The following is a 17,218-nucleotide window of genomic DNA, read 5'->3' as shown; positions in this document are numbered from 1 at the left end:
GGTCTCAGGATCCTCGGATCGAGCCCCGCATTGGGCTGTCTGCTCAGCAGGGAGCATGCTTCCTCCTCTTTCTCTGCCTGCCTCTCTGACTACTTGTGATCTCTCTGTCTCTGTCAAGTAAATAAATAAAATCTTTAAAAAAAAAAAAAAGAAAAACTAAGACCCCACCAAAAAATTGCCAGAACTGATACATATATTTAATATAGTGGCAGGATACAAATTAATATATGGAAATCTGTTGCATTTCTTTACACCAATAATGAAGCAGCAGAAAGAGAAATCAAGGAACCAACTTCATTTATAGTTGCACCAGAAACCATAAGATACCTAGGAATAAACCTAACCAAAGAGGGAAACTATCTGTATTCTAAAAACTCTAAAACACTGATGAAAGAAATTGAAGATGACAAAGAAGTGGAAGAACAGTCCATGCTCATGGACTGGAGTAACAAAATGCTAAAATGTCTATAACAATTGACAATTGTTCAAATGTCTATACTCTCCAAAGCAATCTACATACTTAATGCAATCCCTATGATACACCAATAGCCTTTTTCACAAAAATAGAACAAACAGTCCTGAAATTTGTTTGGAACCACAAAAGACCCTGAATAACCAAAGCAGTCCTGAAAAAGAAAAGTAAACCTGGAGGTATCTCAATTCCAGACTTTAAACTATATTACAAAGCTGTAATCATCAGGATAGTATGGTACTGGCACAAAAACAGATACAGAGATCAATGGAACAGAATAGAAAACCCAGAAATGGACCCACAACTATATGGTCAACTAATCTTTGACAAAGCAGGAAAGAATATCGAATGGAAAGAATTTCTTCAACAAATGGTGCTGGGAAAACTCAACAGTAATATGCAGAAGTTTGACACTGGACCACTTTCTTATACCATACACAAAAGTAAATTCAAAATGAATGAAAGACCTAAATGTGAGACCTGAGACCATCAAAATACTAGAGAACACAGGCAGAAACTTCTTTGACCTCAGCCGTAGCAGCTTCTTACTAGACACTTTGCCAGAGGCAAGGGAAATAAAAGCAAAAATGAACTGGGATTTCATCAAGATAAATCCTTCTGCACAGTGAAGGAAACAATCAACAAAACTAAAGTCATTCTTCAGAATAGGCAAAGATGTTTGCAAAAGGCATATCTGATGAAAGGTTAGTATTCAAAAATATAAAGTACCTATCAGTGAACTCAACACACAAAAAACAAATAATCTAGTTAAAGAATAGACAGAAGACATGAACAGACACTTTTCCAAAGATGACATCCAGATGGTTAATGGACACATGAAAATATACTCAACATCACTCATCACCAGGGAAATATAAATCAAAACAACAATTAGATATCACCTAACACCTGTCAGGATAACTGAAATTGACAACACAAGAAAACAGATGTTGGCAAGGATGCAGAGTATGGGGAACCCCTTATACTGTTGATGGGAATGCAAACTGCTGCAGCCAATCTGGAGAACAGTATGGAATTTCCTCAAAAAGTTAAAAATAAAACTATCCTTACGTCCAGCAGCTGTATAATGGGTATTTACCCAAAGGATACAAAAATACTGATTTGATGGGATACATGCACTCCGAGGTTTAAATAGCAGCATTATCCACAGTGGCCAAATTGTGGGGAGAGCCCAATGGCCACTGACTGATGAATGGCTAAAGAAGATGTGGTATATATACACAATGGGATATTACTCAGCCATTAAAAGAATGAAATCTTGCCATTTACAATGATGTTGATGGATCTAGAGAGTATTATTCTATACCAAATAAGTCGGTCAGAAAAAGACAAATGCCATATGATTTCCTTTGCATGTAGAATTTAAGAAATAAAACAGTGAACTTGGGGGGGAAACAGGCAACCATAAAAGAGACTCTTAACTGTAGAAAATAAACTGAGGTTTGCTGGAGGGGAGGTTGGGGGGGTGATGGGTTAAATGGGTGTTGAATATCAAGGAGGGCATTGTTGTGATGACCACTGGGTGTTTCATGTAAGAGATGAATCATTAAATTCTGTGCCAGAAAGCAATGTTACACTTCATGTTAACTACCTGAAATTTAAATAAAAATTTGTAGAAAAAATTAAAAAAAAATGCAATGATTGACTCTCAATTAGATCTGTTTGCTGTAAAGTGCCAATATTGTGATGTTGGTGAAATCTGGATAAATCTGAAGATTAGGTATTTGTACTGTACAAATGTTTCCCAATTTTGAAGGGTCTTTTTTGGAATTAATGTCTATGCAGTAATTATATGTTAAAATATTTAGAGTTGTTAGAATCATGTTTGACAACTTATTCTTCATTTTTTTGGGAAGATTTTTTCTTTGGTCTATTTTCATGCCATTTCTCTAAGTTTTATATTGTTACAAAATTAAATAAAAATTCATTAAATAGTACATGTAGAAGTACAGAAATATTTCAAAAGGTAACAAAATAAAAGGAACCCTAGATTTATATGTTTTATATAATCAATATTGAGATATTTTAATTAATTTTGTTATCAAAATACAAACAATTCTGGTTTTTCTTGTGACACTATCAACCATTGTTATTTCTTCAGTTTTCCACATAAATTTTCTAGTGTGTTTCATTTTCTTATAATTAATGCTTTTAATAGTGCTTATAATTGTGATGTTGGCAATCATAATGAAAATAATAATAGGACATATATAAAGAAAGGTATTTTTTGGTGTGGCAATCATTATATGTGTTTTAATATATTTTAACTCATGTCACCTTAACTCCCTCTACTTACTAGATGTCTTGTATTGAATCGCAATAGAAATAAACCTATTGTTTTTATTTACAACTTGTATTAAAGATAAAAATCCTTTCCCTTCCTTCTTGGCTCCTCTGTAAGTGCAGTATTACAGGATTTTTGATACTTGTCTGTACTTCACAGAGTGTTGCTTTAATAGTGATTTTATTCCATTTACCTGAGGAATATAATTTATTTTTAGACATTCCCATGGTGTCAAGTTTTTTAGCAGTTGCAACATGGATGAATTTAAACGTATGGCTTCACAGCCTGAATTTGAGTGTCTTCAGAATAAAACAGTTTCAGAAATGGTTTACCAAGGAAGAGTTGTGGCAGCTTGTGGCAATGGAATTTTGGAACCTCCTGAACAATGTGATTGTGGCCTTGCAGAGGTTAGTGACAAACATTTCTAACTCATCTAAAGATTTATTTTTCTGTTTCTCATGTAGTCTTCTCAATAGAGATGTAATACAGGAGGACTGTTGTTGAAATGCGGCTACCATTTAATTAAACATCTAAGATACAGGGATATGGGGCATGTGATAACTGTCTCATCCTGAATTTGAAGCATTTGAAAAGTTTAAGTAAAGTGTAACTGTAGCATGGATTACAGAGGAAGATTTTCTTTACGGTGTAACCATTAATACTAATATCCACCTTCCTGTATCATAAACATTGGTAACATTAATCCTGTAAATATCACCTCAAGCATGTGAATTCCTTGAAGTGCCTGCCCTGGTTCACTATGTTATTACATGTATGTTGTATACCTCCTCATCTCCTAATTTCCATCCTTGCATCTGAGGGAATGTCATTTATTTTAACTTGACTTCCCAAAATTATATTAGTAATAATCCTTGGTTTGTATTGTTATATTTAGCTTTTTGCTGTTAACTCCTTTTTTAGTTGTGCTTGGTAAGATGGCTAATAACCGCATTTTTGTTGTGCCTGTTTTCACACACTTAAGCATGATATTTGGAATGTTCCATGTTCACTTGAGAAAATGCAAACTCTTGTTAGAAACAAAATTTTATACAACTTGATTACATGATAATTTTTCAGTAAATGCCTAAAATCTTCTGTATTTTTATGAATTTTATTTGCCTGAACTCTTAGTACCTGAAAGATAATATTGATACCCACAGCTATGCTTTTGGATTTGCCTAATTCTCACTATACATTATTCAGTTTTTTGCTTTGTTTTTTGAAGCTCTTTTATACAGTGGAGACTTATAATATGATTGTTATATCTTACTAGAAATTTAACTTTTATTTTCAAATACTGGGTCTCTACCTCTAATGTTGTTTTCTGTTTTAAAGTCTATTTGGAAAAAAAAAAATAAGGTCTATTTGGTTTGAGATATCTGTATATCTATGCACATACTAGCTTCTCTTCATCAGTATTTCCCTGCTATTTCTTCCTTCTCATTTAGTTTTTCTGTACTGGTAACTTCATGATCCACATTTACTACCCAATCTATCTTTGATTTATCAGATTATACTCTTAAACATTATTGTGAGTAATATTTTTGCATATATTTTTAACCAAAGTCCATAATTTATTCAGATTTATTTTCTTTTCACCAACAGCCTCTTTCTGTACTAGGATCTTCTCTAGGATACCTCATAACATTTAACAGTTATGACTCCTTATAGTCCTCTACATTGCATATGTTTTTAAGTTTAGTTGTTTCACATTTTTCTTATTTTCTATGTTCATTTTGCCACTTTTTTTTAAAAAAATTTTATTTATTTATTTGACAGAGAGAGATCACAAGTAGGCAGAGAGACAGGCAGAGAGAGAGGAGGAAGCAGACTCCCTGCTGAGCAGAGAGCCCGATGTGGGGCTCGATCCCAGGGCCCTGGGATCATGACCTGAACCAAAGGCAGAGGCTTTAACCCACTGAGCCACCCAGGCGCCCCAATTTTTGCCACATTTGTTTTTTAATTGGATTTTTGTTCACTTCTTTTTGAATCTGCATGCTTTTTCTTTCTTCCACCATTTATTGCAACAATTATTGGATACGTACTTTTTATTTTCCTCTAGTGATTATTCTTACATTCTTAGCATGCATATTTAAGTTATAACCGTATCTAGGCCACCTCTAAAATAATGGGATTTAACTTACATAAAATTCTTGTAAATATTGCATTTCTGTCACCTCTATGCTTTACATTAGAAAATACCCTAAAGATTTCATTCTGAAAATACTTTCTTTATTTTACCTATTGTTCCTTTTGGTCATTAGTATTTCTTTGCATGTCACAGTACCATTCTGAAAGAATTACATTTAAATTATATTCTCTTTCTTAAAATATACTTTAGTATATTTTAGTTCTCTTGAAAGGAAGTTCTCTGCCCACTTGAACAATAAATATTTATGTCATATTTATCATTTCATTGTGATATAAAATGCACAGGAAGTATATGCATGAAAGACGAATTAAGTCTGTGTGGATAGATACTTAACAAGCACCCGAATAATTTGCACTCAAGCCTCATCAAGTAAGTTTGAATATGATCCCTCCTCTTCAGTTTTTAGGAAGAGTTTAGGAAAGTAAGTATTAAAACTTTTATAAATGTTTGGAAGAATTCACCAGTGAAGTCATCTAGTCTTGGTCTTATGATTCTTGGGAGGGTTTTGATTGCTAGCAATCTATTCATATTTTTATTTCTTCATGATTCAGTTTTGGTATATGTGTTTCTAGAAATTTATCCATTTCTACTAAGTTTTTCAATTGATCATCATATAATTGTTCATAGTAATCTCTTATGAACACTTGTTTTCTTGGTATCAGTTGTAACCTCTCCTTTTCCATTTCTGATTTTATTTATGAAAACTCTCATTTTCTTGGTGAGTCTACCTGAAAGTTGGTTATATTTTTAATCTTTTTAAAGAATTGGCTTAGTTTCATTGATCTTTTCTATTGGGTTTTCAGTCTCCATTTAATTTATTTCCATTTGATTTTTAAATTTTCCTCTACTAACTCTGGTCTTCTTTTTCTACCTCCTTTATAACTATAAAGTCAGATTGGTTTGAGATATTTTTTGTTTCTTGAGATAAGCTATAGTGCTATGTATGTCCCACTTGGAATAGCTTTTGCTATATCACAGACATTTTCTTGTGTTGCATTTAAATTTTCATTTCTTTTAAGGTATATTTTGATTTTTTAATTTCTTCATTGATCCATTGGTTATTCACTAACATATTGTTTTACCACCACATATTTGTAATTTTTTCAGATTTCTTCTTGCAATTGATTTCTTCTTTCATACCTTTGTTAGAAAAGATACTTGACAAGATTTTAGACTTCTTAAAACTACTGAGTCTTTTTTTGTGGACAACACATGACCTAAAATGGAAAATGTTTCATGTGCACTTGAAAAATATGTATTTTTGCTGCTTTTGAAAGGAATGTTGATCTATTAGTTCATCTGGTCATATGTGTGTTTTTATTTTCTATTCTTAGATAATTAAAATAGTTCTGAAATTTCAAAATCTACATTAATATTTTGTTAAAACTGTGTGAAATTGTTTTTATTTTTTTCTCTCCAAATTGTCATATAAACTTCAGTTAGTTAACAGGCATTATAATATTAGTTTCAGTAGTAGAATTTAGTGATTCATCACTTACATATAACACCCAGTGCTCATCACAAGTGCCCTCCTTAATACCCATCACCCATTTAAACCATCCCCTTCCCACCTCACCTCCATAAACCCTGTTTGTTTTCTATAGTTAAAGAGTCTCTTTTATGGTTGGTCTCTCTGTTTTCCCCCTGAGTTCACTGTTTTATTTTTTAAATTCTACATGTGAGGGAAATCATATGGTATTGTCTTTCTCTGACTGACTTCTCATAGCTTAATACTATCTAGATCCATCCACATCATTGCAAATGACAAGATTTATCTTTTTACATCTTTATCCATTCATCAGTCAGTGGATCCTTGGGCTCTCTCCATAATTTAGCTACTGTTAATAATGCTGCTATAAACCTTGGGGTGCAATGTATCCCATCAAATTAGTATTTTTGTATCCTTGGGTTATTACCCAGTATGTTACTGCTGGATCATAGGGTAGTTCTTTTTTTTAACTATTTGTCCCATTGTCACTGAAGACATCAGTGCCCAATTCTGCTTCTGCATGCCATACCTAGCCAAATGATTGGTAGAAATCTGTGTTGTATTGACGAAGGCATTATGACCTTATCTTTGGTTTTCAACAAAAAAGACTTGTGATTATCTAGGTGGTCTTCATTATATTTGTATAATGAAGTGTTTATTCATAAAGTTATTAATGAACATTTAGGTTATTTTCATTTGTAGCTATTATGAAAAATATCTCCAAAGAATATTCATGTTCAAATCTTTGTTGACTTATGTTTTCAATTCTGTTGGGTAAATATCCAGGAGTGAGATTGATGAGTCATAATGTTAATTTACTATTAAATCTATAATAAGATGTCAAACTGCTTTCCTAAATATTATATTATTTGACATTCCAAACATCTTGTGTATGAGTGGTAGCTATTCATTATCCTCATCAACATTTATTATTGCCAGTATTTTTCATTTTAGTCATTTGCATGTGTGCATTGTGGTTTTAATTTGTATTTCCTTGATGACTAATTATATTGGACAGTGTTCCATATGATTATGGGACATTCATATTTCTCCTTTTTAAAGTGTTTGTTCAAGCATTTTGCACATATTTATAGGGTGGTTTGTTTTTCTAAAATGTAGTTATAGAAATTTTTTTTTTTTTAAGATTTTATTTATTTATTTGACAGAGAAATCACAAGTAGGCAGAGAGACAGAGGGAAGCAGGCTCTGCTGAGCAAAGAGCCTGATATGGGGCTCGATCCCACTGGGAGTCATGACCTGAGCCGAAGGCAGTGGCTTTAACCCACTGAGCCACCCAGGTGCCCAGTTATAGAAATTCTTAACATAAACTATATACAAGTCTTTTGTGAAATTTTCTCCCAGTATGTGGGTTGGCTTTGTATTTTCTTTTTATTTTATTTTATTTTATTTTATTTTATTTTATTTATTTATTTTTATTTTTTTTTTATTTCCAGCATAACAGTATTCATTATTTTTGCACCACATCCCGTGCTCCATGCAATCCGTGCCCTCTATAATACCCACCACCTGGTACCCCAACCTCCCACCCCCCCGTCCCTTCAAAACCCTCAGATTGTTTTTCAGAGTCCATAGTCTCTCATGGTTCACCTCCCCTTCCAATTTCCCCCAACTCCCTTCTCCACTCTAAGTCCCCATGTCCTCCATGCTATTTGTTATGCTCCACAAATAAGTGAAACCATATGATAATTGACTCTCTCTGCTTGACTTATTTCACTCAGCATAATCTCTTCCAGTCCCGTCCATGTTGCTACAAAAGTTGGGTATTTTAGCGCAGTAGGCTTTGTATTTTCTTGATGATATCTTTTAAAAAGTCAAAGTTTTTAATTGAGTGAAGTTCAGTTTATCATTTTTTTTGTTTTTTGCATTATGCTATTTGTGCCTTATGTATCCCAAGATTTTAAAGATTTCTCTTAAGTATTCTTCAAGAAGTTTATTGATTTTAGCTTTTATGTGTATATCTATGATCCATTTTAAGTAATATTTGTAAGTTAAGTATCAGGGCATTTTTTTTTTCTGTATATATTTCCAACTGTTCTAGACCCATTTGTTGAAAAATCATCTTTTTCTTGGTATCTATATTGAAAAGCATTATATCACATACTTTGTGTTCCATTATTCTGTATATCTATCTTTATACCAACACCAGATTTCCTTACCCTAATTCATAAAATCAGGTAAAATGCATCTTCATATTTTGTATTTCTTTATCAATACAGGTTTTGTGATTTTAGGTTTTTGCATTTCTATGTAAAATTTAGAATCAATTTGTCTATTTCTACTCACACCCCCTAAAGAAAAAAATAATCCTCCTGAATGTTTGATTGGGGTTTTCAAAAAATCTATGGAATTTGTGGAGAATGGACATATTCATAATTTTATGATTTTCAAACTATAAACATGATGTATTGTTCCATTTATTTAGGTATCTTTAACTCTTAAGGTTAATCCTAAATATTTCATATTTTTGAATGTTACTGTAAAGTGGGTACTTGTAAAAATTTTAATTCCCAGTATCCTTTGCAGGCATATAGAAATAAAATTAAATCATGAAATTTGTTCACTCCTCCTATTAATGTTATTTTGAATGACTGATTTATATTTTGAAAAATAGTTACAAAATAGCTGAATCAGAATTATCAACAGAAATGAGTATATGAAAAATAATATGCTTCTGGAGTTTATTCCAAAACTAGAGGAACATTTCAGTATTTTTCAACATATACTATTAAATTTATAAAGAGAGAAAAATTATAAAATACTACATATTGAAGAGAATTTGATAATGGCTTAGACAACCAGGAGAAAAGAAAATGTCCTTTTCATTCTCAGATTTCTCAATGATGAACCTTGGTTACCTAGTTTATAAAGTTTTGGCTTCCAGTCCCATGATGGAATTTTACTCCTAAAGCACAAGTGTCCTTACAAGTCAACTTCTAAGCCAGGCATTTAGTCTAGATTTATACTATTCATTGAGTATTGTGAGAACTTACTCTTTACTATAGGCTCTTCTTTGATACTAGCCTTGGAATTCCCTGTGATGTCATTGATTTTTGCTCCCCCCACATTAATATTTAGTGTGTATTTGATCCCCTATCTTCCCTAAATACTCCTGATAATTTTTCATTAAAATATTTATATTGTGAAGCATAACATACTTTTGTTAATATTGAAATATAAAAATAAAAAAAAGAATATCATCTGCCTCCTATAAATTTAAAACATGTTATATAGTAATAAAGATTTGCTATACTTTAATAATACACTAACTTTGTATTAATGTATTGAAGACACAGTATCTAATTTTATATAAAATATTACATGATAAACCAGGTATTACAAAAGATCAGGAATAAATTGTTGTTTTATAAAGGTACCTGATAAATTTATCTACTATTTTGGATGAAAGATCTCTCATTAAATTTACCAATATGGATGCCTCTTATTGTCTGATTGCTGTGGCTAGAACTTCTAGCACTATATTGAATATAACTGGTGGACATCCTTGTCTTGTGTTTGATCTCAGAAGAAAATCTCTCAGTTTTTCCACATTGAGTATGATATTAGATGTACTGGAAGATCTATATTCTGAAAACTGAAATGACACTGATGAAAGAAATCGAAGATTACAAAAACAAATGGGAAGATATTCTATGACCATGGATTGGAAAAATTCATGTTGTGAAAGTTTTCATATTATCCAAAGCAATCCACAGACTTTCAGCTCAATTCCTATCAAAATACCAACAGCATTTTTCACAGAACTAACACAAATGACACTAAAATTTATATGGAATCACAGAAGACCCTGAATATGAGTCAATACACCAGAGAGTGATCTTAAGACTGGCAGAAAAAGCTCCACAAATAAATGTAGGGGAGAAGCCAAATCTGGGAGGTTAGAAAAGGCAAGAGCAGTGGTTGGGACCTGCCTGCAGGAGGGAGTTGCAGGCATGGAAAGTGGAAAGCACCAGTAAGCATCATGGGGAAAAAGAGTCCCTGTAATGTCCGGCCTTGAAAACCAGAGGGACTGAACTCTCTGTTTGTATAACCAGGAGGACTTGGAGCCTAGAGCTTTGAAAGTCAGCCTGGAGGGCAAGTGAAGCTGAGTCCCCACTCTTAAAAAGGCAACAGCTTGCAGAGAGGCAATATAGAATGGACAGTTTGTACAACACCTGGGACAAATGGGAGAGATATCCCTGTATAAGGATTTTAGAGCATGTTGGGGTCTTTTCTAGGAACAAAGGAGCTGGCATCTGCCATTTTCCTCCTCAACCCCTAGCATAAACACAGAGCAGAGCCACTTGCGAAGGTGGTACTATGTATATGCTTGCTACCTGATCTGCTAACACCGTGCCCCACCCACTGATGACTGGCCCAGTCCAAGATTTCTAACCTCAGAAATGGACTTTGTGTGAATTATTTTAATGCTGCACACCCTGCCTAACAGCTGCCTCCAGGCACTGCATCGCTGAGGGGACCCAGTTTAGGACTAATGGCTCAGCTCAAATTTTGCTAACTGCTTTGTGTGCCCCACCCACCTACCACAGAGCCTCAACTTCTTCCACAATTCGCACCCAGCTACCAGGGACACAGACATCACATGTCCCAGGTTGTCACCACTGCAGCATGCCACCTGTAGAAGTTACTTTAGGTAGTCTTGAGCGATGGAATGTAGAAAGGGCCCACAGTGACCACCTGGCTGAAAACATAGTTCCATCAGGCGACCCACCTCAAAATATCCATAGACCCTAACTAACCAGTGGGCTACTTAAAACTAGGCACAGTTACCAAAATACTACCTCACCTTTTCACTTTAAATATGGCCCCTAACCACTGCCTCATTGCAGACAGCCTCTCCTTTGCTGTGTATTCCCCCCTTCCCCATTCCCTTGCAGTGTATTCAATAAACTTCTGACTCCTTTGTTGGGTGAATCCTTTCACTGCCTGATCATTGGCTTTCACCCAATTATTGCCCCACTCTTTGGAGATCTCCATCTGATTGAGAGACATAACACACTGGATCCCCCTATCTGCTGCTGCTAACATGCACTGTGCCTCTGACTACTACCCTGCTTTGGGGGACCCAAACTAAGACTACTGATTCAGCAAAAATTTCTCCAATGCTGTGAGTGCTTTATCCAGCCACCACCTTGCCCCATGCCAAGCCCCTGTGCTCACAGATGCCTCGCACTGTGGCCAGCCACCACTTGATCCTGATCACCTTGGCAGCCACACCCACTGCATCGTGGCTGCTGCCACTAACATGTGCCATGCCCCTGGCCACTGCTGCACTTTGGGAGATCCAGGCTACTAGCAGCTCACTGCAAATTTTGCTAAGATCACCACCTACTGTGAGCCCTCCTGAAGTTTTGTCCCCTGATGGGTTTCATTAATACCACAAAGAGCACACAATAGCCTACAACAGGCAGAGGTTTAGCACAGAAGTCTAGACTGAAAGGAAAAGGTACTCAGAAATAATAGCAGGACGGAATCAACACACAGGAGACTCCTCTGAAGAGCCCAGGTTCTGGTGAACAGATAGTATAGTGCACTGCAGGGCACTATAGGACCTCTTCTTCATAAAGCCACTACTTTTAAAAACAAAGGATGTAGATGTCTTTCCTAACACACAGAAACAAGAGGTAGACAAAATGAGGTAGAGAAATTTGTTGCAAATGAAAGAACATGGCAAAATCATAGCAGGAGATCCAAGTGAAACAGGAATAAGTAATATGCCTGATAGAGAATTTAATGATTATAAAGATACTCCCTGGACTTTAGAAGAAAGTGGAAGACATCAGTGAGACCCTAGATGAAAAAATAAAATATATCAGAGATGAAGAACTCAATAAATGAAATTAAAATACAATGGATGGGTTAAATAGTAGGTTACATGTTGCAGAGGAATGTATCAGTGACCTAGAGATAGAATGGAAAACAAGCTGAACAAGGGAGAGACGAACAAATGTTGAATAATAAAAATACACCCAGAGAACTCAGTGACTCAATCATAATCATATTCACATTTTAGGGATCCCAGAAGGGGAAGAGAGGAAAAAGGGGGCTGAAAATATACTTGAAGAAATAATAGCTGGGAACTTACCAAATCTGGGGCGGGAGACAGACATACATTTTCAGGAGGCACAGAGAGCCCTTGACAAATTCAACCTAAAGGGGTCTACACCAAGACACATAGAAATTAAAATGGCAAAAAATCATGATAAAGAATTTTAAAGGTTATAAGAGAATTAAAGACAGATACATACAAAGGAAACCCTATAAGGCTATAAGGTTATTTTCCAGAAAGGAGTGGCATGAAGTATCCAAAGTGTTGAGGGAAAAATCTGTATCCAAGAATACTCTATCCAGTAAGGCTATTATTCAGAATAGAAGGAGAGGTAGTGTCTCAAACAATCAAAAAACTAAAAGATTTAATAACCACTGAACTAGCTCTATAAGAAATTTTAAAGGGGTTCCTTTGAATGGAAAGGAAAGACCGTAAGTGAGAATATGAAAAATAGAAAACACAAAAGCAGTAAAAATAAGTGTTTCTGTAAAAGTCAAGACACTCATAAAATAAGAGGATATAAAATATACCAAATATTTAAAATGTAAAGGGGAGAGGAGTAAAAAATGAGTTCAAAATGAAGTGACCAGCAGTTTAATATAGACTGCTATATGCAGAAGATGTTATATATAAATCTAATAGTAACTGCAAATAAAAAAAAAAAACAGGAACAGATATGCAAAAAATAGAATAAGCTATTCAAGTATATCACTAAAGAAAACCAACAAGCCATGGAAGAAATAAAGAGAAGAAAAGATCAGAGAAAAGCTGCAAAAACAACCATATATCAACTAACAAAATGGCAATAAATATGTACCTATCAATAATTATTTTGAATATAAGTGGACTAAACACTCCAAGAAACAGAGGGTGTCACAGTGGATTAAAAAAGATTCATCCACATGCTGCTTACAAGGGACTAATTTCAGACCTAAAGATATTTGTAGATTGAAAGTGAGGGGATAGAGAAACACTAACCATGCAAATGGAATGCAGAAGAAACCCAGAGTAGAACACCTGCATCAGACAAAATGACTTAAAAAAAAAATTAAATTCCAGTCAATACATAGTGTAATATTATTTTCAGTTGTACAAAACAATGATTCAACAATTCTATACAACAGCCAGTGCTCATCAAAATAAGCGTAGTCCTTAACTCCACCACATACTTAACCTATCACCTTACGCACCTTCCTTCTGGTAACTGTCAGTTTATTCTCTGTAGTTAAAAGCCTTTTTCTTGGTTTGCCTCTCTCTTTTTTTCCCCCATTTGCTCATTTGTTTTGTTTCTTAAATTCCACAAATAAGCAAAATCTTTTATTTTTCTTTCTCTGACTGACTTGTTTCTCTTAGCATAATACTCTAGATCTGTCCATATCATTGAAATAGGCAAGATTAATACTTTTTTATGACTTAGCAATATTCCATCATAAATATATGCCACACATCTTTATCTAGTCATACATCAATGGACACTTGGGCTGCTTCCATAATTTGGCTATTGTAGATAACACTGCTATGAACATTGGGTGCATGAATCCCTTGGAATTAGTATTTTTGTATTGTTTGGGTAAATACCTCGTAATATAATTGCTAGGTCATAGGCTAGTTCTATTTTTAACTTTTTGAAGAACCTCCATACTGTTTTCCAGAGTGGCTGCACCAGTTTGCATTTTGCCTTTCTCCACATCCTTGTAAACCAAGAAATAGACTCTTAACTATATAGAAAAAACACATGTTTACCAAAGTGGGGGTAGGTAGGGCATGAGTTAAATAGGTGATGGGCATTAAGGAGTGCACCTGTCATGATGTGTACTGTGTGATGTATGGAATCTGAAATAAAACACTGTATGCTAACTACACTGGAATTAAAATAAAATAAAGAGAAAAAGAAGATTAGAAGGCAACGTATTCATTGAGACAAGGTATTTGCAAATGGTATATCTGAAAATGGGTTAATATCCAAAATATATATAGAATTTATATAAACACCAAAAAAAATCTGATTTGAAGTTGAATAGACATTTTTCCAAAGAAGACATCCAGATGGCAAATGGACAAATAAAAAGATGCTCAACATCATTAATCATTAGGGAAATGCAAATCAAAGTCACAATGACACATTATGCCAGAAAGAACGGGTAACAATCAAAAGGACAAGAAATAACAAGTACTAGTGAGGATGTGGAGAAAAAGGTACACTTGTACACTGTTGGTGGGAATTTAAATTGGTGCAGCCATTGTGAAGTACACTGTGGATTTTCCTCAAAAAATTGAAAATAAAAATTCATATGATCCAATAATTCCACTACTGTTATTTATCTAAACAAAAAGACTAATTCAAAAAGATACATGCACCCCTACATTTATTGCAACATTATTTACAATAGCCAATATATGGAAGCTATTTAAGTGTCCATCAATGCATGAATGGATAAGGAAAGAAAAAGTGTACACACACACACACACACACACACACATACACACACACACACAGTGGGATATTATGCAGCTGTAGAAAAGATTGAGATTCTTCCATTTGAGACAACATGGATATATTGTCTAATATATTAAAGGGTATTTTTCTAAGTGAAATCAGTCAGATTGAGAAAGACAAATGCCATATGATTACACTCATAAGTGGAATAAAAAAATGTCAAATGTATAAACAAACAAAAAGCAAAATCAGATCTATAAATACAGAGAACAAACTGATGGTTCCCAGAGGGGTGGATGGTGAGTGATTGGACAAAATGGGTGAAGGGGAGAGAAAGATACAGATTTCCAGTTATGGAATGAATAAGCTACAGGAATAAAAGGTATAGCATAAGGAATATAATCAATGATTTTTTAGAATAATGTGTGAGGACTGATGGTAGCTATACTTATTTACCTAGCATAATGTATAAACTTGTCAAAGCACAAAATTGTAAACCTGAAATTAGTGTAACATTCTGTGAACTATATGCAAGTAAAACAATTCACCGTAAAATGAAAATAAATGAATACATATATGTAACACTAACATTTTTCACACATACTATAAATTCACACATTTAGTGGGGGTTAGGGTGGAGTAAAGCTTTATCCATAAACTTAAAGAACAAACCAGATAAAAGAGATTATGGTTCTAAGATTTTATGAGTTTGCAATTTCATGATATCACAATATCAAGAAGTTACCAGGAAAAAAAAAAAAAGTAAATTGTCATGACAAATTTTAAAATGTAGTGATAATATGTCAGTGGCTAAGAGTTAATGTTATTAATATAATGCTTATAAATAAAGGAAATATGTGTCCTACTTAATATCCACCACCAGTCTCACCTAACTCCCCATGCTTTTCCCCTCCCAGACCCTCAGTTTGTGTCTCAGAGTGTGGTGCATAAACAATGAATCTTGGAACACTGAAAAAATAAAATAAATTTTTTAAAAAAGAAAAGACTGTAAATAAATAAAGGAAATAAACAGAAATTCATCAACAGAAATATAGACACAAAAATATAAACCATAATGGGCAGATACGTACAATTTTTAGCACATGGGTAATACAAATAATAATATTGAAGTAAATATAAACAGTTATTTGTGCCTATCCACTTTACTAATTTTTAAATATTACTGTCAGTCTTGTGAAACATCTCTCTTACTATGTAGAAAGAAGAAAGTATATTATGAAGAGTCATTACTATTTTTGTGTCCTACTATCTAATAATTTATGGAATTAATGTTTAATATAGGGGCTTAGAGTTAAAAAGATATTGACAAACTTTTTTCTTTAAAACATTATTTAGTATAATAAAATGTTATAATTTAGCATCTCTATTCTGTCACATCCATAAATTGTTATATATTCCCAAGATGATATCTTGAGGAGGTTTGGTAAAATAGAAAAGTATTCCTCAAATAATTAACTTGGTGAAATATTTTGTATATTTTGACAATAAATACAATTATTTATTTAATTGAAAATTCCTATTATTTAACTCTTATATTCGTTTGTAGGAATGCAGTCATAAAAAATGTTGTAATCCTTTAGATTGTACTCTGATTGGATATGCAGAATGTGGCAATGGACCATGCTGTGATAGAAAAACGTGTCAGGTAAGCTTTCAAAATACTACATGATTTCCTTCCATAATTTTTTGTGTTCTTGTGCATTCATTTTTATAGTATTTTTTAAACTGTTTATTTTACACAACTTTCAAACATGTAACTTTATATACCTGATTTCATACACTGTTGATTTCCACATTCTGAGGATGTCTTTTGACTTTTTTCAAACTCCTTATCTGTGCCTCTCACTGCACCATTTTTAATCTACGCAGGCCCCATCCAGTTATTATTTAATATTAATTCCAGATTATTTGGACAGTATGAACTCCTCTTGGTCATACCTGAATTAACCTCTTCATGATCACACAACTTATGACAAAATTACAAATAAGCCACCCGAAACACGGTTGACATACAATGTTTGAATAAACGAGCAATAATAGTAATCTCATTTTGAGAATAGAAGAAAAGAAGTCCATGTATAATAGTTAGCAACATGTAGCATGTCTAATATCTAATACTGAAGTTTAACTTTGCAAGGACTCCTGGTCCCAGAAGTAGATTGAGTTTTTGACTTCCCTTGGGAAGTTGTCCATTCAATTTTCCTTTGTAGCCACACATGAAAGGAGACTGAGTAAGATTCGTTTTGGGGGAGCA

The 17,218-nt window shown here is 33.8% G+C and overlaps 1 protein-coding gene across 3 annotated transcripts in view; it reads left to right on the top strand.

Moving 5' to 3' along the window:
• The window catches only part of LOC116581964 (A disintegrin and metallopeptidase domain 3-like), a 109,285-nt gene that overhangs the window by 70,301 nt on the left and 21,766 nt on the right, over positions 1-17,218 (top strand). For all 3 annotated transcript variants that reach the window (XM_032329299.1, XM_032329298.1, XM_032329300.1), the window contains 2 exons: positions 2,995-3,184; positions 16,511-16,609. In XM_032329299.1, the coding sequence (XP_032185190.1) occupies positions 2,995-3,184; positions 16,511-16,609 (289 nt within the window). The remainder of the gene's footprint in view (positions 1-2,994; positions 3,185-16,510; positions 16,610-17,218) is intronic.

Source organism: Mustela erminea, chromosome 21 (genome assembly GCF_009829155.1).
Source record: "Mustela erminea isolate mMusErm1 chromosome 21, mMusErm1.Pri, whole genome shotgun sequence".
NCBI lineage: Eukaryota > Metazoa > Chordata > Mammalia > Carnivora > Mustelidae > Mustela > Mustela erminea.
The sequence above is the reverse complement of the archived record's forward strand: the minus strand, read 5'-3'. Positions and strand labels throughout refer to the sequence as shown.